This window comes from Bufo gargarizans, chromosome 4, assembly GCF_014858855.1.
Source record: "Bufo gargarizans isolate SCDJY-AF-19 chromosome 4, ASM1485885v1, whole genome shotgun sequence".
NCBI lineage: Eukaryota > Metazoa > Chordata > Amphibia > Anura > Bufonidae > Bufo > Bufo gargarizans.
In genome coordinates this window covers 37,580,637-37,604,560 of record NC_058083.1, presented here as the reverse complement: position 1 = coordinate 37,604,560, position 23,924 = coordinate 37,580,637, and the positions used below count along the sequence as shown (strand labels likewise).

Genomic DNA, 23,924 nt, shown 5'->3' with positions numbered 1-23,924 from the left:
TTATAGAGCCAGTCGATACGAACGTGGTGATACCTAATATATATACTTTTTTCCCCTATTTTTTATCAATTTTTTAAAACTTTATTTGGGGAAAATGACGTTTTTGTTTATTTTTACTTGAAACTTTTAATTTTTTTTTTGGGGGGAAACTTTTTTTTTAACGTAATTTCTGTATTGTAATGCATTGGCTGTATGAGTAATACTGTGTGTATTACTCATACAGCTTCCGGGGCCTATGAGATCCAGGGGGCTGGATCTAACAGGCACCTCACAGGAAGGCAGCGCGATGCCTTCCTCAGACATCGCGCTGCCTTCCATGCCATCGGGTCCCCCCTACAGCCGCATTGGGGACCCGATGGCACCGCTCGCCACCGCCGCAACTTAGAAAAGCCGCAAACCGCAGGTCTGAATTGACCTGTGGTTTGCGGCGATCGAGGACATGGGGGGGGGTCACGGGACCCCCCCGGGCATTTAGCCGAGGTGCCTGCTCAATGATTTGAGCAGGCACCGGCTTTCAATCACCGCCCGCCGGGCGGCGGTGATCGGAAATACACAGGGCGTACAGGTACACCCTGTGTCCTTAAAGGGTTTCTACCAACTGATTTTGACCTAATAAGCTCTCAGACATCTCCATTGCGCCTGTGCCGATTACGTCTGAATGCTCCAAGGAACAGATGGCGCAGGCGCAGTGGATATGCCGGCACAGGGAGCGTTCAGACAGTCACTGCGCCTGCGCCGAATACAGACGCACACGGCGCAGGCGCGATAATTCGTCCGCTGGCTGAGATGGAGGATGGCATTCTAGAGGAGATGGGCGGGCTTGACGGACAAGCGGGGCATCATACAGTGTGAGTAGACCGAGCCTCTAGGTGCTGAAAAGACGCCCCCATAGCACCTAGAGGCTCATTAGCAAATCAATAAAAGTTTGTTTTTTAGTGAAACAGATCCACACAAAGGTCTGAAAATAGCATTGTTAGGTAGATCAGACACTAGCAGATCACTAGTGTCTGAGAGCTAATTAGGTCAAAATCAGGTGGTAGAAACCCTTTAAGTACCAGGATATAAGGGCGTACCTGTACGCCCTGTGTCCGGAAGAGTTTAAAAGTCTTACTTGAGCAAGGCCCGAAACTGTTAAAAGTCGTTCAGGCATCTGCTTTTGCGTTTGTGAACGGTCATATTTTCACGTTGCAAAAACCAGCAGTAGTCCCCCATCATGTTGGGATTCCAGTGGCCTTGATACCTGTTCTCCATTGTAGAAATATCTTTATGGAACCGCTCTCCATGTTCGCCACTTATTGGGTGGGAAAAAGTCAATATGGGAATGTAAGAAATGCACTTTCAATGACATTCGGCAGCCAAGTTCTTCATATGCTGTAAGCATGTTGTCTACCAATTCAGCATAGTTTGCAGCTCGTCTGTTCCCAAGTAAGATCTGCACTACTAGCACTGATTTTAACCTTGTAACATCACTTGGTATATTGGTCCCCGTAGTGACATCTTTGTTACAGCTGTTTTATATTTTCCTCCTTTCCCTTTGCTGATATACCTTGATGAAGCTGGGCAATCACTGTCCTGTCTGGAGCAGGGAAAGATAGGGACATTGAGTGAGAGGGGTTTGAGGTTATATATGGAGGGAGATATAGGGTCATAGACCCAGTACCTTGTCTCTCCAATACCTCTTTTCTATTCTAATATACCCCGGTGCTCTCTAGTTGTTTTATTGTGACATATCGTATATTGTGATATTTTTGTCACAGTCGCCATTCTCCCAAGTATTCCTGGTTGACTATAGGTTACATCTTGTGTGGGAAGGCTGAATATTTTGGACTTTATTGATACTCTTAATCTTGGGCTCATATTTTTACCAATGTATACATTAAATGTTAAGTTTTAATGTTGATTACTTACACTATGTGAATTGTTCTGTTAAGTTTGGTTACCGATGCAATTATAAGGCTTAGACTATAGCGATTTAGTCGTCTGATACTATATACATTTGTGCAAGTGACTTGGAGGGACTCCCTGCCTCCATCTCCACTGCATACTGCCACGGTGTGTCTGGACCCTCTGCCTCCTCTTCCTTATCGCCCTGTAGCTCGTGTGGCTGCTTCTGCTCCTCCTCTCCTGTCACCTGTGTAGATCAACCACCCATTTTCCTACACATGGCTTGTGCTCCAATGTCCTCCTCCTCCTCCAGTTCAGCCCCCACAGGGCTCATGTGGCCGTGAGATCTAGGCACCACGTCTCCGGTCCCCTGACCAGCCAGATTTACCAGCATCTGTTCCAGGACATGAAGCAATGGAATGACTTTGTTCATTCCAAAGTCCTGGCGACTGACAAAGTGGCCTCCTCAAAGGGCCTGAGCAAATGGCAGGTGTCACGCATTAGCTGCCAATGGCTGACATCGAAGTTACACAGGGGAGTACTCCTATCCGCTTGAATCATCAAGAAATCATTGATGGCCTTTCTCTGTTCATATAGTTGGTCCAACATATGGAGGGTGGAATTCCATCGGGTGGAAACGTTGCATATCAGCCTATGTTGGGGGATGCCGTTCTGCCGCTGCAGCATAAGGAGGGTGTGCTTTGCGGTGTATGAGTGGCTGAAGTGCATGCAAAGTTTCCTGGCCATTATTAGGATGTCTTGCAGATGGGTGAAAGAGTTCAGGAACCGCTTGAAAACCAGATTGAACACATGTGCCATGGCTCAGCCCTCCTTGACGCAGCGCCGACACCATGTTCTTGCCATTGTCGGTCACCATGTTTCTGATTTTGAGTCGTCGCGGAGAAAGCCAGGATTCTATTTCTTGATGAAGGACCTGGAGCAGTTCCTCCCCTGTGTCACTCCTTTCACGCAGGCAAACGAGGTGCAGAATAGCGTGACACTGCCGTGCCCTGAACATGTGGTATGCTGGGGGGGCACTGTGAATTTCCCTGCAGTGGAGGATAAGCAGAAGGTGAAGCATGAAGAGGCATAGGTGGACATTGTCGCAGGACCAACAGCGTGATAACGTGGAGGCAGAAGCGGCGTCACCTGGCCAAGGTGTTGGTGTGGCTGTGCAGGAACCACATTCACCCAGTGGGCCGTAAAGGACATGTATTGTCCCTGACCGTAGTTACAGCTCCACACGTTGGCGCTGCCGTGCACTTTGTCAGACACTGAAAGGCTAAAGGACTGGCCCACCTTCTGTTCTACATACGTGTGCAGGGCTGGTACTGCCTTTTTGGCAAAGAAATTACGGCTTGGGACTCTCCACCTTGACGCGGCACAAGCCATCAGTTCTCTGAAAGGTGCAGAGTCCGCCACTTGGAAAGGAAGGGACTGCAGAACCAGCATTTTGGCCAGGAGCACATTCAGCTTCTGCACCGTTGAATGAGTGCACCCAAACTATTGTCTCTTGGCAATTGCTTCGGTGATTGATTGGTGATGGAATGACTGATGAGGAATAGGAGGAAAAGCAGGAGCATCAGGACCAGCAGATGAAGGGAAGGACAGACAGCTCCCTTCAACTGAGATGGTGGAGCCTTTACTGCCTGAAATCCGGTGCATGCCACTGGGTGATACAGCGGTTGCTGCGGCAGGCTGGACCACCACATCGGAGCCACGGTTTTTCCAGGCCACTTTATGGGGACGCTGCATATGTTGACGCAGGGCAGCGGTGCCAACTTTAGCACCCTGGCCACACTTCACTTTGTTCTGACAGATTCTACAAATGGGCATGTTCTAAGAAAGAAGAGACAGAGGGGATATGATAGAAACTTTTAAATACATAAAGGGAATCAACTCGGTAAAGGAGGAGAGCATATTTAAAAGAAGAAAAACTACCACAAGAGGACACAGTTTTAAATTAGAGGGGCAAAGGTTTAAAAGTAATATAAGGAAGTATTACTTTACTGAGAGAGTAGTGGATGCATGGAATAGCCTTCCTGCAGAAGTGGTAGCTGCAAATACAGTGAAGGAGTTTAAGCATGCATGGGATAGGCATAAGGCTATCTTTCATATAAGATAGGGCCAGGGACTATTAATGGGATTCAGATATATTGGGCAGACTAGATGGGCCAAGTGGTTCTTATCTGCCGACACATTCTATGTTTCTATGTTTCTATGTTCACCTCCTTCAGCGGCTTAACAAAAAACTGACTTAACACTCCGCACTGACTGACTGCTACTGCCGCTGCTTCAGTGAACCCCTGCACCACTAATTTCCCGGCATGTAGACTTCTGCGAAGTGGGTGGTCTACCCCTAGCATGTTTGGCTACCGACCTCCCACTGCTGCCACCCTGCTGACTCCCTGCCACTCTAGCGACTTGCTGGATTTGCCGCTACCTCCTGGGCATGCTGCCACTTTCTTCTCCCGATGATGAAGCCCCTTCATCACCCGGCTCCCAAGTGTGATCAGCTATATCATCATCATCGAGTTCTGTATGCATGTCACTGATGTCCTCCTTAACGGTCTCTGGGTCAGGAGCCTGACCGCTCGCAACACCAGCTCCCACGCCACTCTCCTCATCACTACTTGCCCGCCTACCGGAGGAAGCGGCGGATGTCTCACACACTCTTCGCTGGGGGTGTCTGATGTCACTTGGGACTAAGTGGATGACCGAGTCAACTATTCAAAAACCGCTGGGTTGCTGATCAAGACACGACCGCTAGATGACACCGGGAGTTCAGGCCTCTCGCTGTGACTCCTATTGCCACGCCCCCTTACTCTGCTGTGACCTGTGCCTGCACCAGAAACATTTAGGCCTCTGCCACTCCCCTGTGCAGGGCCTGGCACTTCTCTGTCTGACATACTGTAAGATCAAATAAATGAATAAAAAGGAAATTAAAACACCCCAAAAAAGTCAGTAATTTTCTCACTTCACCACACAATGCTAATAAGCCCTTTTTTGTTACACTAAGACATGCCAAAAAAGACTTTAAAACATATAACTGCACCGCTGAACGGCAAATATATATTTTTTGCCACTAATACACACCAAAAAGGGCTGTAATTTTTTCACTTCATCACACAACGGCAAAAAAAAATTGTACCGCTAATCCACGCCAAAAAGGGCCTTAGAACAGGGATGCCCAACCTGTGGCCCTCCAGCTGTTGTAAAAGTACAACTCCCAGCATGCCCGTATATCCTACAGCCATCACTCTACAGCAGTGAATGATGTGAGTTGTAGTCTTACAACAGCTGGAGGGCCGCAGGTTGAGCATCCCTGCTTTAGAACATATAACTGCACCGCTAAACAGCAAATATATATATTTTTTCCACTAATACACGCCAAAAAGGGCTGTAATTTTTTCACTTTATCACACAACAGCAAATACTTTTTTTTGTGCCACTAATACACGCCAAAAAGGGCTTTAGAATAGGGATGCCCAACCTGCGGCCCTCCAGCTGCTGCAAGACTACAACTCCCAGCATGCCCAGACAGCCTACACCCATCAGCCTACAGCAGTGAATGATGGGAGTTGTAGTTTTACAACAGCTGGAGGGCCGCAGGATGAGCATCCCTACTTTAAAACATATAACTTCACCGCTGAACGGCATATACAGTGGTCCCTCAAGATACAATATTAATTGGTTCCAGGAGGACCATTGCATGTTGAAACCATTGTAAATTGAGTAATCGGTTCCAAAGCCCCAAAATGTTATCCAAGATAAGAGAAAATTAAGATTTAAGAAAAAAAGGCAGATAACCAAGACAGATAAAACAATTCCTTACATATACAGTCCTGATCAAAAGTTTAGGACCACTTGAAAAAGGGCAAAAAATCTTATTTTACATTGTGGGATCTTAACAAGGTTCCAAGTAGAGCTTCAACATGCAACAGGAAAAAAATGAGAGTGAGGCAAAACATTTTTTGAGCATTCAATTAATTGAAAATAACAATTAAACTGAAACAGCAGTTTTTCAGCTGATCAAAATTTTAGGACCACATGCCTTTAAAAGGCCAAATCTGTGCAAAGATGTGGATTCATTGTCATTTTCTGTCAGGTAGTCACACGTTGTGATGGCAAAGGCAAAAAAACTCTCCTTTTTTGAACGTGGTCAGGTTGTTGAACTGCATAAGAAGGGTCTCTCACAGTGCGCCATCGCTGCTGAGGTGGGATGCAGTAAGACAGTAATTTGGAATTTCTTGAATGATCCTGAGGGTTATGGAACAAAAAAGTCAAGTGGAAGACTCAACAAAAATTTTATCAGCACTGAGCCGGAGGATCCAATCGGCTGTCCGTCAAGACACTGGACGATCCTTGACCCAAATTAAGGCCCTTACTGGTGCTGACTGCAGCCCCATAACCATCAGACGGCATCTGAGACTGAAGGGCTTTAAAAACAAAAAATGTCTTCAAAGACACCGTCTCCTTGAACGCCACAGAACTGCTCGTTTGGACTTTGCAAGAGAGCACCAAACATGGGACAAACATGGAAGAAAGTTTTATTCTCTGATGAGAAAAAATTTAACCTTGATGGTCCTGATGGTTTCCAACGTTACTGGCATGACAAGCAGATCCCACCTGAGATGTTTTCTATGTGCCACATGGGGGGGCGTCATAATGGTTTTTGGGTGCTTTTTCCTTCAGTTGAACAATGGAGCTTCAGGAAGTGCATGGGGTGTCAAACGGCCGCTGGCTATATCCAGATGTTGCAGAGAGCATTCCTCATGACTGAGGGCCCTCGTCTGTGTGGTAACGACTGGGTTTTTCAACAGGACAACGCTACAGTACACAATGCCCGCAGGACAAGGGACTTCTTCCAGGAGAATAACATCACTCTTTGGCCCATCCTGCGTGTTCCCCTGATCTAAATCCAATTGAGAACCTTTGGGGATGGATGGCAAGGGAAGTTTACAAAAATGGACAACAGTTCCAAACAGTAGATGGCCTTCGTGCGGCCGTCTTCACCACTTGGAGAAATGTTCCTACTCACCTCATGGAAATGCTTGCATCAAGCATGCCGAAACAAATTTTGGAAGTGATAAACAATAACAGCGGAGCTACTCATTACTGAGTTCATGTTTGGAAGTTGGATTTCTTTTTTTTTTTTTTGGTGTGGTCCTAAACTTTTGATCAGCTGAAAAACAGCCTGTTTAATTTTTTTTTTTTTTTTTTTTAAACAATGTTTATTGTTTTTAAAATATCCATACATATGTATAATATAAAAATAGTACATCGTAGTGCAAAGACAATGTAAAGTTTAGGTTACAAACATCACTTTTATATAGGGACATATTATTAATATCAATTACAGATATTATTATATGCATAGAACAAAAACCTGAGAGTGGAACGTAGAACGTCGGAACACCTGGGTATAGAATATGAGGTGTTAAGCAAAGTTTCTATATGATTTCCATAATGACCAGATACGAAGGAATGTATTTCTGGATTTTAACTCCCAATGTGAGAGCTCTTCAAGGCGATAAAATTGGTTGACTTTAGCTATCCAATGGTCTATAGTAGGGATGACTGGGCTACGCCAATTTATGGGGATAAGTAGTCGTGCCGCTGAAATCAGGAAGGAAAAGCCTGTTTCAGTTTTTTCGTTGTTTTCATAAAATTGAATGCTCAAAAAATGTTTTGTCTCACTCCCATTTCTTCTTGTTGCATGTTGAAGCTCTACTTGGAACCTTGTTAAGATCCATCCATGCTAAATATAATTTTTTGCCATTTTTCTTGGCCACCAGTCACAGCCCCCAGTCTCAGCCACCAGTAGTGCCAGCAGTCTCAGCCACAGCCACTGTTCAGTGGCAGCAGTATGAGCCACAGACACCAGTCTCGGCCACGAACCACAGCCACCAGTGTCAGCCACCTGTCAGTGCCAGCATTCTCAGCTACAGCAGGCACGAACCACAGCCTCCAGTCTCACCCACCAGTCATTGCCAGCAGTCTCAGTCACAGCCTCCAGTATCAGCCACCAGCCACATGCAGCAGTCAGAGCCACAGCCATCAGTCAGTGCAAGCAGTCTCAGCCACAAGCCACAGCCAGTAGTCTCAGCCAAAGACACCAGTCAGTGCAAGAAGTCTCAGCCACCAGCCATAGCCAGCAGTCTCAGCCACAGCCAGCAGTCTCAGCCACATACACCAGTCAGTGCCAGCAGTTTCATCCAACAGCCAAAGTCAGCAGTCTCTGCCACAGCCAGCACTCAGTGCCAGCAGTCTCAGCCACAAGCCACAGCCAGCAGTCTCAGCCACAAGTCAGTGCAAGCAGTCCCAGCCACAGCCAGCAGTCTCAGCTACAGCCAGCAGTCTCGACCACCAGCCACACGCACCAGTCAGAGCCACAGTCATAAGTCAGTGCAAGTAGTCTCAGCCACCAGCTGCAGCCAGCATCTCAGCTACAGCCACCAGTCAGTGCCAGCAGTCTCAGCCACAGCCGACAGTCATGGCCACCAGCCACAGTCACCAGTCCCAGTCATCAGTCAGTGCAAGCAGTCTCAGCCACCATGCACAGCAAGTAGTCTTAACCACAGACAGCATTCAGTGCCACCACTCTCAGCCAGCAGCTGCAGTCTTACCCACAGTCAGCCAGCAGTCCCAGCCACCAGACTCAGCCAGCAGTCTCAGCCAAAGCCACTGTAACGGATCTCCTGGCACCCCGACCGGGTACCTCTGTCGAATGATGCTCCTAGTGCTTCCCGAGGACTCCAAACACTCCACTTGACACCGTATGCACTGCAGACCCCACGAACCGCCGAAGCTTGGTTGAGGTCTCACCGTCTCCTACCCACCCTGGACCTACGACAAGGCTCCAGGCGCCAGTGGGTGAAACTCTCCTACATCGAGAGAGCAGGAACAGCTCTTCCAAGAGCTAGTAGTTATGCCAGGGGAGTATAGCAAATCTTCAGCGTATAGCAATCCCCCAGTGTCGATCAGTTACCCAAACACCAACCTCAACATGGTAAAGGGTAAAACAGGAACTCTTTATTGAGGGCTACCCGCCCGTATTTATGCAGGTCCCCATCTGGTGGACACTCCCCTAGGGGACCAGATGGAAGACTGTGACATAGGACAGATATGCAGCAATTCAGGATACACAGACAAAATTCATCCCCACAATGCATCATGGTTTCCTTCTCTCTGCCCTGGAGACACACGAGGAGTAATTCAATTATCTCTCAGGACAAAGGGAAATCGCCAATACACATGTGGAGACAACAGGACAGAAATCACCATTTAAACATACAATGTCACAACCCTTACAGTAAACACAGACATTTAACATATCCCCAGATAGCTCAAGTCTCAGTGCATATTATTAGGTGAATGGCACTCAGACTACATGAATACACTAAAATTAGCTATCTGGGTACCCTCACATACCATACAATAAAAGTCCAAAGACAGATGGTTCTGTCACACACCTCAAAACCCCACATATCCCCATAATGTATACATCCATGGATAGCTCTGATCTGGGTGAACAACATATCCAAAAATCACCCAGATCCGAGCAGGGGTTCCCGAATTCCATGGAAGTCACATTTGGCCAGCCGCAAGCATGGCTTTCCTGCCCAAAACAGTTCCACATATTTAAGCGGTGCGACCGGCCTGTCTTCTCCTTCAAAGTTAGTATGGGCCATAATCCTGGGGCAAGAGGCTGGCAACCCAGCCCCTCCAAAACCCAGTGGCGAGGTTGGTTTCACTACAGTCACCAGTCAGTGCCAGCAGTCTCAGCCACCAGTCAGTGCCAACAGTCTCAGCCACAGCCAGCACTCAGTGCCAGCAGTCTCAGCCACAAGCCGCAGCCAGCAATCTCAGCCACAGCCACCATTCAGGGCCAACAGTCTCAGCCAGGGCCACCAGTCAGTGCTAGCAATCTCAGCCACCAGAGTCAGTCAGCAGTCTCAGCCACAGCCAGCAGTCAGTGGCACCAGTCTTAATAACCAGTCAGTGCCAGCAGTCTCAGCCACAGTCACTAGTCTCGGCCAACAGCCACAGCCACCAGTCTCAGTTATCAGTCAGTGCCAGCACACTTAGCCACAGCCTCCAGTCAGATCAAGCAGTCTTAGCCAACAGTCAGTGACAGCAATCTCAGCTACAGCCAGCAGTAGTGCAAGCAGTCTCAGCCACAGCCAGCACTTAGTGCCAGCAGTCTCAGCCACCAGTCAGTGTCAGCAACTGTTGCCAGATTCAGACAGAATATTTAGAAAAAATGTTGTCTATAAAGAAATTTTTTATTGTTGCAAAGTTTTACACTAAGGCTATAATAATTACAGTATACCATACTTACTGTATTGTGATATATACATTTCCATTTTAATTTTGATATTATTTTACTTTTGACTTTGTGCCAAAATATTTTTGACAAAAAATAAAATAAAACAAGAAATACAATGTGTTCAAATTACCTTGCTATTTTATATAGACTGTTCCTACTAATGTTTATGCACTACTGTTCTAGCGCCTGTTATTGTAACTGGCCTAATGTCTAGTCTCTAATAATTATACAGTATGCAGTAAGCATGGTTGTGTTGGGAAAGCCCTAGATGGTCAACCTATCAGGGTGACTGGAAGCCGAGATAATCAGTTTTCTGACACTGTCCAATCCCACAGCTAGGTGGGGGATTTGAAGGGAATCTTTCCCTTTCCGGAGATTCTATTAAATTCAGTACTACATGAACAGTATTGCTACCCCTGACTCACCCCTGTTCCAACACTGTGTGCCTGCATACTGGAGCTGAAATACATTAAGAGTACTTATCCTGGACTTTTTATTTATGTGTGCATGCTCCTGAGTCCTCACAATGTATTCCACTGCCGATTTATAGGTACACAGGGTGGGAACCAGTGTAGTGTATAGTAAAAGTGGTGCTTCATACTCACTTGCGTTTTAACGCTGTGCTCTCACAAACCAGCAATAAAATGCATTGAGGCAACTCCTCTTTGAGTCCTCTCCATTATGTGAGTGAGCTCGGGAGTCCTCTCAATGCATTTTACTGCTGTTCTGCTGGAGCACACCATTAAATTGCAAGTGAGTGTGAAGCTAAAAATTACATAATTAGACTCAGCACGACTTAAACTATACACTGAATAATCTAGTTTGCGGGGTGTTCTGTAAGAAAATACAGAAAGTAGGGCCAGGAGACAGCAGGGGCTGTGCATTTCTATTAGGCCTAGGTGACTTTGTGACTAAATGATAACTTCATCTCTGCTGCACACAGTGCTCTACCAAGCTGTAAGAGGATGCAGAAGTCTTAACTGTCTAATATACACTGCCTGTCCGGAAAAAAAAGTCGCCACCTGGATTTAACTAAGCAAATAGTTATGAGCCACCTACTGGATAATTACTGCATGGGCGATTATCTTTCAGCTGGCAATAAGTTATTTAACCTCAAGTGCTGCAATGAGTTGCTTCTCATTTCTTAAACAACCATGTCGAAAGACACTTCTCGTGGACGTGGAAAAGATGTTATTCTGTTTGAAAAGGGTCAAATCATTGGCATGCATCAAGCAGAGAAAACATTTAAGGAGATGCAGAAACTAATAAAATTGGGTTAAGAACTGTCCAACGCATTATTAAAAAATGTAAGGATATTGTGTGGTCTGGAGGTAGGCCCCGGATAGCCACAAGTACTCTCACAAAAAGTAAACTCAACGGTGGTCTTAATCTCCCAGATATTGGGGATTACTTCCTGGCCACCCAGGTCCAGGTGCTGAAGAAATGGTGGACATCAGACATTCATACTCCATGGGTACAGATAGAAGCTGCTTTGACCCCAAGGGGCCATCTCAAAGCTCTTTTGATTGACAGCCTAAGTGTCTCCAGATCTAAGGTTCTGCCTCTACCCCTTGTAATGAAGACTTCACTACATCACTGGTGTCTATTCCATAAAAGTTGTAAGCCGACTCCTCTCTCACTATTAGATACGGCACCTTTGCAATTAGTGGAATTACATATTCCTGAGTTAGACCTATCATCGTGGAGCCTCTTAGGTATCAACACGCTTAGTCAACTATATAAAAATGGCTCTTTAAAATCCTTTAGCAAGCTACAAGAGGAATTTGAGATCCCCAGGGGAGACTTCTTTAAATTTTTGCAGGTTAGACACCTCTTACAATCAACATCACCTTACCAGGTGATTGCACATAAGGGGATTTTTGAGATATGGGCCCGACCACCGAATAATGACCGCAAAGAAGGGATTGGTTCTCTATATCAAGCGCTTAGCTTGAAATCCACATTCTCTAAATCTGCTTAACTTCAAGCATGGGATAAAGAATTGAAAGTAATTATCCCTGGAATAGAGTGGATAGCAACGTTCAAATTCATCTCCAAGACTTTTCGGAGCACATCCTTGTATGAGGCGGCCGTTAAGTCATGTCTGCGGTGGTATTATACCCCTGACAGACTGAGCAAAATGTACTCTGGCATGTCTCATCTTTGTTGGCGGGGTTGAGGTTGCTCCGGTACGTTACTACATATCCTCTGGGAGTGCCCCTTGATATTAAAAATCTGGGCTGACATATTTGAGCTAGCTTCTAGGTTCTGTGGTTTCACGGTCAATAAAAATGTGTTCACGGCTTTGTTTTTCAGGGGTATACGTGAAGTCCCATCTAAGTGCAGAATCCCGGTAGCGCATTTATTGCTGGTCACTAAATTAATGCTAACCAAATATTGGAAATCAGCTTCTATCCCATCTGAGGCTGAAATAGTAGCTAGAGTCCATAACAACTGTGCATACGAGAAAATTATGGCTTATAAGGAACATAGAGTGGATAGGTTCTTGTACCAATGGGGGTTGTGGATGCAGTTCCTGTCCAGGGCCCAGGGCCAGCCCTATGACGTATCGCTATGATATTGTCGGTATTCTATTTGACTATAATGCTATTCCATACAAAGGCAATGACTCTTTTTCTGTTGTTTTGTTTGTTATTTTCTATTATTATTTTCTGCTCTCTAATACTTGTATACTTGTATTAGATTACCCATTGCTGATTGTAATGCACCGCCATCTATGCGTACTTGCATGTATGACCAACTGCCTTCTGTATCAGATGGTGCCTAATTCTCGCTTGTATTGAAAATTTTCAATAAAAATGATTGAAATAAAAAAAAAAAAAAAACTGTAAGGATAGTGCCTACTGTACCAGCCTGTGGGGGCAGTGCTATGATCTGGGGTTGCTGCAGTTGGTCAGGTCTAGGTTCAGCAACAGTATGTGCTCCAATAATGAGGTCAGCGACTACCTGAACATACTGAATGACCAGGTTATTCCATCAATGGATTTGTTCTTCCCTGATGGCACGGGCATATTCCAAGATGACAATGCCAGGATTCATCAGGCTCAAATTGTGAAAGAGTGGTTCAGGGAGCATGAGACATAATTTTCACACATGAATTGGCCACCACAGAGTCCAGAACTTAAGCCCATTGAGAACCATTGGGATGTGCTAGAGAAGGCTTTGCGCAGCGGTCAGACTCTACCATCATCAATGCAAGATCTTGGTGAAAAATGAATGCAACACTGGATGGAAATAAATCTTGTGACATTGCAGAAGCTAATCGAAACAATGCCACAGCGAATGCGTGCCGTAATCCAAGTTAAAGGCTTTTTTTTAGTGGCAACTATTTTTTTTGGACAGGCAGTGTAGTTAAAAATATAGCAAACAATAATAAATCAGGAATACTTCTTAAGTGAATATCCATCCTTTCTATCTAAATGGACTACAAATTCTGGACTGATTAAAAGGATTTGTCCAGGATTAAGAAAATATGACTAATTTCTTGTAGAAATTGTGCCATCCGTATCCATGGGTTGTGTTGGGTATTGCAGCTGAACTCCATCAAACTGAAAAAAGCTGAGCTACAATGCTACACAAAATAGAAGGAAAGCTGTGACATCATTTCTAGAAGAAAGCCGCCACGTTTTCTTAATCCTGGACCAAACCTCTTCCAGTTTCTCATTAAAAAAAAAATTATATAATTTGCAACATGTTATCAAACCCCAGGGCAGGCTGTAATTCACATCAAAACCACAGGGTGACCAAAAATAGACAAATATACATAGACATCTTGTGACAGAGTATGACAAAATAATTTTCTTTTCCAAGCTGGTCATCTTCTGCCACATATCTTGGGATATTTTGAGCAAAAAGCAAAGGTAAAAGATATATTAGTATGAAATAATTTTACCTTCATGAACATTTCATGAGGTTTTGACTTGTCCATCATGAGAAGATTTCCAATGATCGGTAAAGGCTTTGGTCCAGGTGGAAAATTTTTGTACTTTCCTTGATTCTTAAAAACAATGGCCAAAAATAAGATGACAACAAATGAGAGCAGAACTGTGATCAGGTCCATGGTGAACGGGAGCTCTGTAAAATTTAGACGGTCTGTAAAAGAAAACAGGACAAGAATGATTCTTATTTGGAATTTAATTTTCCTTTTTGTGAGACTTTTAAATATACAACAAACTGAAAGGTTTCCTCTTAAATTTCTATATTTTTGAAAACAATAGTGTGTATACTTTTTCTAGTGTTGATTTCCCCAATGTATATAAAAAGCAATTTTGCAGAGTACTAAATAATTAGAGATGAGCGATTTAAAAACAAAACAAAAAAACAGCTATTTCCTGGCTGCAAAGAGCCTTCATAGTAGTGTATAGTGATGAGCGGCAGGGGCAATATTCAAATTTGCAATATTTAGCGAATATTTTGTAGAATATTCGTCATATATTCGTGAATTCGAGATTTCGAGATTATATTCTTGATTGCGAAAATCGGCAATGTAATATTTGGGAAATGCATGCGAAATACAGGCATGGGTCACTTATGCTACATTTTTTAAGCTGGTATAAGTTTTCTGAGACTGGAGAAAATGGTTGGCACGGCAGAACTTTAGAATAGCTTTATATGCAGATAGAGTGCTCCAATTTGTTCGCGCTTGTGCATTTTCTGCAATATCTGCTACACTATAGATCAATCTAACCTACACTATCTGAATTATATATATAAGTTAAAGTATAACTGTCGTATATATTTTTTGGGGAGTATTGGATTGTGGTGAGTAATATCTCCTTGGTGGCCCTATTTCAACTTTTCACTGTGTATTCAATTACCCCTTAATTCCACATTTTTGTTCCCTGTACTGCCTACTTTTACCTGTGCTTAAAATAGGGTTGCTAGGAATGGTCCGTCTATCTGTTGATAGACGGAGCACGCAGCGTGCAGGGTCACATTACTGACAGTCAGGTACTGTAAGTAAATGATTAAAGCCAGGTCCTCCCCAGCAGCTGACGACAGTGCCTGGGCCGTGTGCACTTCTCCCTGTCCCTGCGCTTGGCAGACGCTCCCTCACTCAGCAGAGCTGGAGAAGTAGAGTTGAAGCAGCGCAGAGCAGGGAAGGGATATCTGCCGTCTGCTCAGTGTATAAATAAGGGCAACATGTGGTAAGAGGACCCCTTTGTGCTGCACGAGATTAACCCTTTAGGGGAGGGCTCTGGTTACTGACACTTTTGGGGGGCTATTGTTACTGGCTAGTGAGGGCAGGCGGGATTAGCCTCAGGGTGAGGGCAGTGGCGGCCATCTTAACTGAATAGTGAGATTGCAGTTTTATGCAGACTGGTTGCTAAGGGCTGAATCTTATTAAATATGGGGCAAGTCAGTCTAATAGTAACTGATTCTGGAATATCATGTTATTAGTAACTACATATGTGAAAATTGAAATTAGGGTCTAAATGTGACAGTTATCCTTCAACTGTCTAATGTAATAACACAAAGCACAGAGCACAGCAATGACACTGCTGTCTCTTTCATAACTGCAATAAACTTAGAAAATAGCTGCTGGGGAGGTTCTTGTATAGTAAGGGGTAGGCAACTTTTCTATTGGTTGCTAGGGATGTTGTTAAGCTGTGCCAAAGTCTTCTCATTGGCCCACAAGCTAGAAGAAGGGAGGGATGATCACCTGATGTGTACTGTGTTAAAAAAAATAAAAATAATATTCGTTATTACGAATATATAGCACTATATTCAAAATATATGCAAATTCTCAAAGTTCGCCAATTTAAAAAAAAAATTTGGTTCGATCCGAATTTACTCGCTGCGAATCACATTAAAAATTGCTATTTCCTGGCTGCAGAGAGCCTTTATAGTGGTGTAGAACACTTTGCCTTGCAGCAACACACATAGGGAGTCTACTGTGGTAGTAAAATAATATTGTGAGTCAGTATGACATGCAGATGACAGGCGTCGCTTTTAGAACCACTGGACACTTCACAATATCAAGCCTTACAGGTCGATATTAGCGCCAAGAAGAAGTGCACTCCTTTTACACCATCATCAGCTGATTCCACATAGATATTTTCAGAACCTGTTATATTAAACGCTCATACAATTATAGCCCCCTGAGTGGAGAGGGTGTCAGCAGTAAGTTTGTGTTGACGTCACTGATTATTTTGCCCTTCCTCTGATCCGGCAGAAAAATAACCCCCAGAAAACAAATCCTGTCTGTTGAGCATCCACCTTCACTCGTTCAGCATTGCTAATGCCAAAAATAAACAGGAGTGGATCCAAAACAGAGATGACACGTGAGTGGAATATTTGCATGTCTTCTGTGTGTTGTACCAACTCCTGCTTTTGGCTACCAAATCTCAAGCCAATTCTGATGGGACCATACAGGCTTTACAACTGCTACACAAACAGGATCCATTTTTCCTTTCTTCTGACAGAAAAAAAGAAGGGTCAAATAAATGATGATGTCAGCCATGCCAAAAGGCAAAATAGTGGCCTAGTCAGGAAGTGTGGAGGGTGGGAAGAGCATGAGAAGTCCACAGAGTGGCCTTATGACATACTGGTGAGGTGGAAGCAGCATGAGGAGACCACAGAGTGGCCCAATGACAGAGTGTGGAGGTGGCAGCAGCAGCGGCATCAGGAGAAGGCCACAGAGCGGCAAGGTGACAGTGTGGAGGTGACAGCAGAATTAGGAGACCACAGAGTGCCAACGTGACATAGTGTGAAGGTGACAGCAGCATCAGGAGACCACAGAGTGGCAAGGTGAAATAGTGTGGAGGTGACAGCAGAATCAGGAGACCACAGAGCGGCAAGGTGACATAGTGTGGAGGTGGCAGCAGCATTAGGAGACCACAGAGTGACCCGGTGACAGAGTGGAGAGGAGGCAGCAGCATCAGGAGACCACAGAAAGGCAAGGTGACAAAGTGTGAAGGTGATAGCAGCATCAGGAGGCTGCAGAGTGGCAAGGTGACATAGTGTGAAGGTGACAGCAGAATCAGGAGACTACAGAGTGGCAAGGTGAATAAGTGTGGAGGTAACAGCAGAATCAGGAGACCACAGAGCGGCAAGGTGACATAGTGTGGAGGTGGCATCAGCATCAGGAGGCCACAGAGTGACCCGGTGACAGAGTGGGGAGGTGGCAGCAGCATCAGGAGGCCACAGAGTGGCAAGGTGACAAAGTGTGGAGGTGACAGCAGAATCAGGAGAACGCAGAGTGGCAAGGTGAAATAGTGTGGAGGTGACAGCAGAATCAGGAGACCACAGAGTGGCAAGTTAAAATAGTGTGGAGGTGACAGCAGAATCAGGAGACCACAGAGAGGCAAGGTGACATAGTGTGGAGGTGGCAGCAGCATTAGTAGACCACAGAGTGACCCGGTGACAGAGTGGAGAGGAGGCAGCAGAATCAGGAGACCACAGGGTGGCAAGGTGAAATAGTGTGGAGGTGACAACAGCATCAGTAGACCACAGAGTGGCAAAGTGACATAGTGAGGATAAAGCAGCAGCATCAGGAGATCACAGAGTGGAAAAATGACAGTGTGGAGGTGGCAGCAGCATCAGGAGGCTACAGAGTGGCAATGTGACATAGTGTGGTGGTGGCAGCAGCTTCAGGAGACCACAGAGTGACCCGGTGACAGAGTGGTGAGGTGGGTAGCAATACAAGTACCAGCTGAAGATGGTGGGTGAAAGAAGGAGCACTCGGCATCAGATGTGAGGCAGCTTCAGAATAGTAGCTGAGGCAGGTATCTGAAATAAACCAGTCTCTTTTCTCAAAGTGTTAGTTTGGCACCATGGATGATCTAGTCTAATGCATCAGGCATTGGTGGGTGGAAATCCTGGCTGATCCACGCCTAATTCATCTTGACTAAGGTCAGTTTCTCCACAATTTGGGTGGACAGGCTAGTTCTTCTTCGGTTAACTATGGTCTCCACCGCACTAAACACCCACTCTGATGCCACACTACTGGCCGAGCAGCTACAGCTTTTCCAGTGTAAACTCTGCTAGTTGCGGTCACAAATCCAGTTTGGCTGCCTAGTAGTCCAGCAGATCTTCAATGTGGGGTGGCAGGCTACTGCCCAAGTATACCACCACCTGCTGGTTCAGGTCCTACTCCAGGTCTAGCTGCTGCTGCTGCTGGTGAGTAGTTTCTTCACTAGGCGGGTGAAGAAAGCTGCTCATCAGCAACTCTAGACTCAAGTTGCTGCTGATGGAGCTGGAACTGCTCCTACCTGCCCACCCTGCCACAGCAGCCATGGTAGTTGAATGTCAGTGCAGAGGGCCCCCTCAGTCAGACCTGCAAAACGATGGACGATGGTGCAGATAGGCAGCAGCCAACTGACTACATAGGATGTCTTTATGGCACCTCCTCCCTCTCAGCAGGTGTAAAAAAGGCCCCCATTTTGGACCGGTAGCGAGGGCCTAACAAGGTGGAGAGCCAAAAGTCATCCCTTTGCCTAATGGTGACAATTCGACTGTCACTACACAAGCAAGTGAGCATGCATCGGGCTATTTGTACAAGTGACTCGGAGGGACTCCCTGCCTCGGTCTCCACTGTCAAAAATGCGAAGCAACTACGATACGCTGTTATATATTTCAGCACTGCAGTCCAAACTGTGACGTGGGTAAGTCTCACACTATAAAAGCAATAAAATCAAACAGACCGCGCTGCTGTGCACCAATATAAATCTCCTCGTCACTCACAACGGGCTATTTTTCTCTGGACATCTTGGTTCTTTCAAATATCAGTATCACTATAGAGAAGAACATGTGGGCAGCAATTATATCAAGGGATTACCTATACAAAACAGTAATGCAAATACATGGAACTCGTATAGTGAGAGGAGATCTTATCGACCCTATGTCAATCATCAGTCTGGTTACGTTAGGTACAATAGATATAGAAATGACCATATGAATAACCACCAACAGGGTGGCTACCATAAAAATAAGTACAGGAAGAATCACCACCAAAACAACTATAGATATAATTATCACCAGTAGGGTTGAGCGAACCCGAACTGTAAAGTTCGGGTTCGTACCGAACTTTAGGATTTTTGGACCCCGGACCAAAACCTGAACATTTCCATAAATGTTCGGGTTCGGGGTTCGGTGCTTTTTAAAAGGCTGCACAGCATCCAATCAACAAGCGTCATACTTCTTGCCCCAAGAGGCCATCACAGCCATGCCTACTAAGGGCATGGCTGTGATTGGCCAGTGCAGCATGTGACCCAGGCTCTATATAAGCTGGAGTCACGTAGCGCCGCCCGTCACTCTGCTGTTACAAGTGTAGGGAGAGGATGCTTCTGGACTGGTGATTTCAGGGAGAGGATAGGAGAGAATCTAACTCAGTGATCTACAGACAAATAGTTGTGTGGGTGCAGGACACTATCATTTTACTCTGCCCTGAGCTCATTGACCAAAAAATACTAACTTTTAGAATTCTGTTAGGTGGGTGGCGGCGGCGGCGGCGGACATTTTATGCATGCTCGGTGCACCAGCACTGCATCTGAGCTTTTGTGACATTGCAAATCACCATTTTTTGGGGGGCAAACTACAACATCTGGATTAGTCAGTGTGCAATTTAAGGTAGAAATACAACCATCATTTTCTAGGGTTTTAAAAACACACCACTTTTTTCAAAAAACAGTATTTTCCAGATCTGCAAGTGTTAAATTCAAAGAAGGAAAAAGAATGAAAGACTCAAAACACCTCAATGGAACATAACAGTGGGTGCTCTATTCTCTGGGTCACCTACCCAGTGTAAAGGTTATAGAATAAAAAACAGGAGATGAATAGGCACAACCACTTTCTGGAGTATATATTAGAGATTTAATTCAGCACACGCGTATTATAACCCAAATGTTAAAAAACACATATAATAAAATGGCAATCGTAAATGGTGGTATACAGCTATACAGCACAGCAAATAATCAAAAATAGCAATACACAGCAAATAATCAATGAATAGTAATGATAAAATTAGCAGCAAACAATAACAGCAGTTGATAAATTGTGGAATATTAGCAGCCAAAGTCTCTAGATGTAGCAGCAATGTTTACCTAGTTGACAGTCAGAAATTCCCAATATATTGAGGAAGCGAGATGCCCAGTGTGTATATCACGTTGAATGTAATCACACAAGTCCTCAATTAGTGCAAAGTATCCATGCTTATTGTAGCATAAAGTCATTTACCGCTCCTTCTCTCTGCTTTATAAATATATGTGGCATATAATGCCTGCTCACATGTACCGCAGTCCAAGAAGTACGGGCACTTGAGTTTTCGTCTGGACACTGGAAACGCTGGAGACGTGTGTCCTCTATGCAGTCATGTCCTCAAGGACCTTCTGCAGTATCATCCAGTGGGAGTGTCCTTGATGTATTCAGTCAGATGACTGGTCAGGTGATCCAGGTCCTTAAGCCAGTATAGGCAAAACACTTTGTTTTCTTGCAGGTCCTTTATTTGATTCTTCTTTCTTTAACCACTTAAGGACCACAGGTTTATACCCCCCTAGTGACCAGGCCCTTTTTTTACAAATCGGCACTCCACAACTTTAGCGGTATATTGCTCGGTCATGCAACTTACAACCCAAATGAATTTTACCTCCTTTTCTTCTCACTAATAGAGCTTTCATTTGGTGGTATTTCATTTCTGCTGACATTTTTACTTTTTTTGTTATTAATCGAAATTTAATGAAATTTTAGCAAAAAAATGAAATTTTTCACTTTCAGTTGTTAAATTTTTCAAAAAAAACGACATCTTTATATAAATTTTTCTCAAAATTTATTGTTCTACATGTCTTTGATAAATAAAAAATGTTTAGGGGAAATAAAAAGGTTTGGGTAAAAGTTATAGCGTTTACAAACTATGGTACAAAAATGTGAATTTCCGCTTTTTGAAGCAGCTCTGACTTTCTGAGCACCTGTCATGGTGCTCTTTGGAATGTTGGCCCATTTGCCCACCTTGGCTGCAAAAAAGTGTCACACATGTGGTATCGCCGTACTCAGAAGAAGTTGGGCAATGTGTTTTGGGGTGTCATTTTACATATACCCATGCTGGGTGAGAGAAATATCTCGGCAAAAGACAACTTTTCCAATTTTTTTATACAAAGTGGGCATTTGACCATGATATTTATCTCACCCAGCATGGGTATATGTAAAATGACACCCCAAAACACATTCCTCAACTTCTCCTGAGTACGGCGATACCACATGTGTGACACTTTTTTGCAGCCTAGGTGGGCAAAGGGGCCCACATTCCAAAGAGTACCTTTCGGATTTCACAGGCCATTTTTTACACATTTTGATTTCAAACTACTTTGCACGCATTTGGGCCCCTAAAATGCCAGGGCAGTGTGTCTTTTTACATATACCCATGCTGGGTGAGAGAAATATCTTGGCAAAAGACAACTTTTCCCATTTTTTTTATACAAAGTTGGCATTTGACCAAGATATTTATCTCACCCAGCATGGGTATATGTAAAATGACACCCCAAAACACATTCCCCAACTTTTACTGAGTACGGCGATACCACATGTGTGACACTTTTTTGCAGCCTAGATGCGCAAAGGGGCCCACATTCCTTTTAGGAGGGCATTTTTAGACATTTGGATCCCAGACTTCTTTGCACGCTTTAGGGCCCCTAAAATGCCAGGGCAGTATAAATACCCCATATGTGACCCCATTTTGGAAAGAAGACACCCCAAGGTATTCAATGAGGGGCATGGCGAGTTCATAGAAATTATTATTTTTTGGCACAAGTTAGCGGAAATTGATTTTTTTTGTTTTTTCTCACAAAGTCTCCCTTTCCGCTAAATTTCAATTTTTCATTGACTCAATATGCCCCTCAGCGAATACCTTGGGGTGTCTTCTTTTCAAAATGGGGTCATTTGTGGGGTGTTTGTACTGCCCTGGCATTTGAGGGTCTCCGCAGTTATTACATGTATGGCCAGCATTAGGAGTTTCTGCTATTCTCCTTATATTGAGCATACAGGTAATGAGATTATTTTTTTCCGTTCAGCCTCTGGGCTGAAAGAAAAAATGAACGGCACAGATTTCTTCATTCGCATCGATCAATGTGGATGAAAAAAAAAAAGGGGGAAAGGCGTCTGCCAGGACATAGGAGCTCCGCCCAACATCCATACCCACTTAGATCATATGCCCTGGCAAACCAGATTTCTCCATTCACATCAACCGATGTGGATGACTAAATCATTGCCGGGATTTTTTTATTTTTTTATATATATATGCAAAGTGTTTGCCAAAGCATATGAACATTGCCGCTTCCTCAGCTCATATGCCTCGGCAAATGTATCTTTTACTGCAGAGGAGAAATCTCGTCTTGCAGCGCTGCATACACCGACTTTTGTGTAATCTGACAGCAGTGCAATGCTTCTGTCAGAATGCACATCAGTGCTGCAGCTGATTGATCGCTTGGACCACCTAGAAGGTAAAAGACAAAAAAAAAAAAAAAAGGCCGCAACGCAATAAATTTATTAACATTAACTTTAGAGAACATTAACTTTTATAAACTTTTGAAACTGAACAGTAACTTTTTTGCTTACTGGTGATTTTTTTATATTTTTTTTACCTTTATAAGACAAACCTCTCCTTCCCCATGGGACAATGTGCAAAGCGCAAATCGCCCAGAGATGTGGCAAAGTACATTATGCACTTTGTCCCAGGTGAAAGGAGAGGTTTGTGGCAGCTCTGTGTGAAAGGGCCCTAAGACCCCTGTGTGCCTGTCCTGTGTGACGTAATCCCTACACTAATAATGTACCTGAGTGTGGATCTTGCGGAAACACTCCCCTATGCATAGGGCAGGCTGGTCAGGACAGTCAGGACAAAAAAAGGTGGTGTCACGCCTTATTCCACCCCTGCTACAGACACAACATATTTTTCTTGGGGAACGTTGAGTTGGGGTACCAGGATAGACAGACGGGAAGTGTCTGCCATGTAGCCGGCTCACTACATCAGGGCCTTGGGGCACGGACCCTCCAGGATACAGGATTTCCAAAATGATCTCTTCCTGGAATTTTAGGAAGGATCCTGTTCTCCCAGCCTTACTGTAGAGAACAAAACTATTATAAAGAGCCAATTGGATCAAATATACAGACACCTTCTTATGCCAGCGTCTGGTGAGTCGGGAAACTAAATAGGGAGCCAACATCTGGTCATTGAAGTCCACCCCTCCCATGTGAAGGTTATAGTCGTGGACAGAGAGGGGTTACACAATGACTCCAGTTGCCCTTTCAATTTGTACAGTCGTGTCTGCGTGAATGGTGGACAGAAGGTAAACGTCCCTCTTGTCCCCCCACTTCACCGCGAGCAGTTCTTGGTCACACAAGGCAGCCCTCTCCCCCCGTGCAAGTCGGGTACTAACGAGCCATTGGGGGAAGCCCCGGCGACTAGGTCGCGCGTTGCCACAGCATTGAATTCCGACTAGATGTAAGTGGCGAAAAAGGGCCACTCTTGAGTAAAAATTGTCTACGTATAAGTGGTACCCCTTGTGGAGTAAGGGTGGCACCAAGTCCCAGACAATCTTGCCACTGCTCTCAGGTAGTCAAGACATCCGACCGGCTCCAGTTTTGAGTCTTTTCCCTCATAGACCCTAAAACGATATGTATAGCCTGTGGCCCTTTCACAGAGCTTATACAGTTTGACCCCATACCGGGCGTGCTTGCTGGGGATGTACTGTTTCATGCC

General features: G+C 44.7%; 1 protein-coding gene across 2 annotated transcripts in view; it reads right to left on the bottom strand.

The window, feature by feature from the left end:
- The window catches only part of LOC122935898 (cytochrome P450 2C14-like), a 188,686-nt gene that overhangs the window by 141,337 nt on the left and 23,425 nt on the right, over positions 1-23,924 (bottom strand). Inside the window, exons 1-2 of one of the 2 annotated variants that reach the window (XM_044291828.1) lie at positions 20,281-20,526; positions 14,130-14,329 (exon numbers count right to left, since the gene is read on the bottom strand). In XM_044291828.1, the coding sequence (XP_044147763.1) occupies positions 14,130-14,297 (168 nt within the window). In that variant the 5' untranslated portion in view covers positions 14,298-14,329; positions 20,281-20,526. Of the gene's footprint in view, positions 1-14,129; positions 14,330-20,280; positions 20,527-23,924 lie in introns of those variants that run through there. The other variant, XM_044291829.1, reaches the window with a different exon arrangement.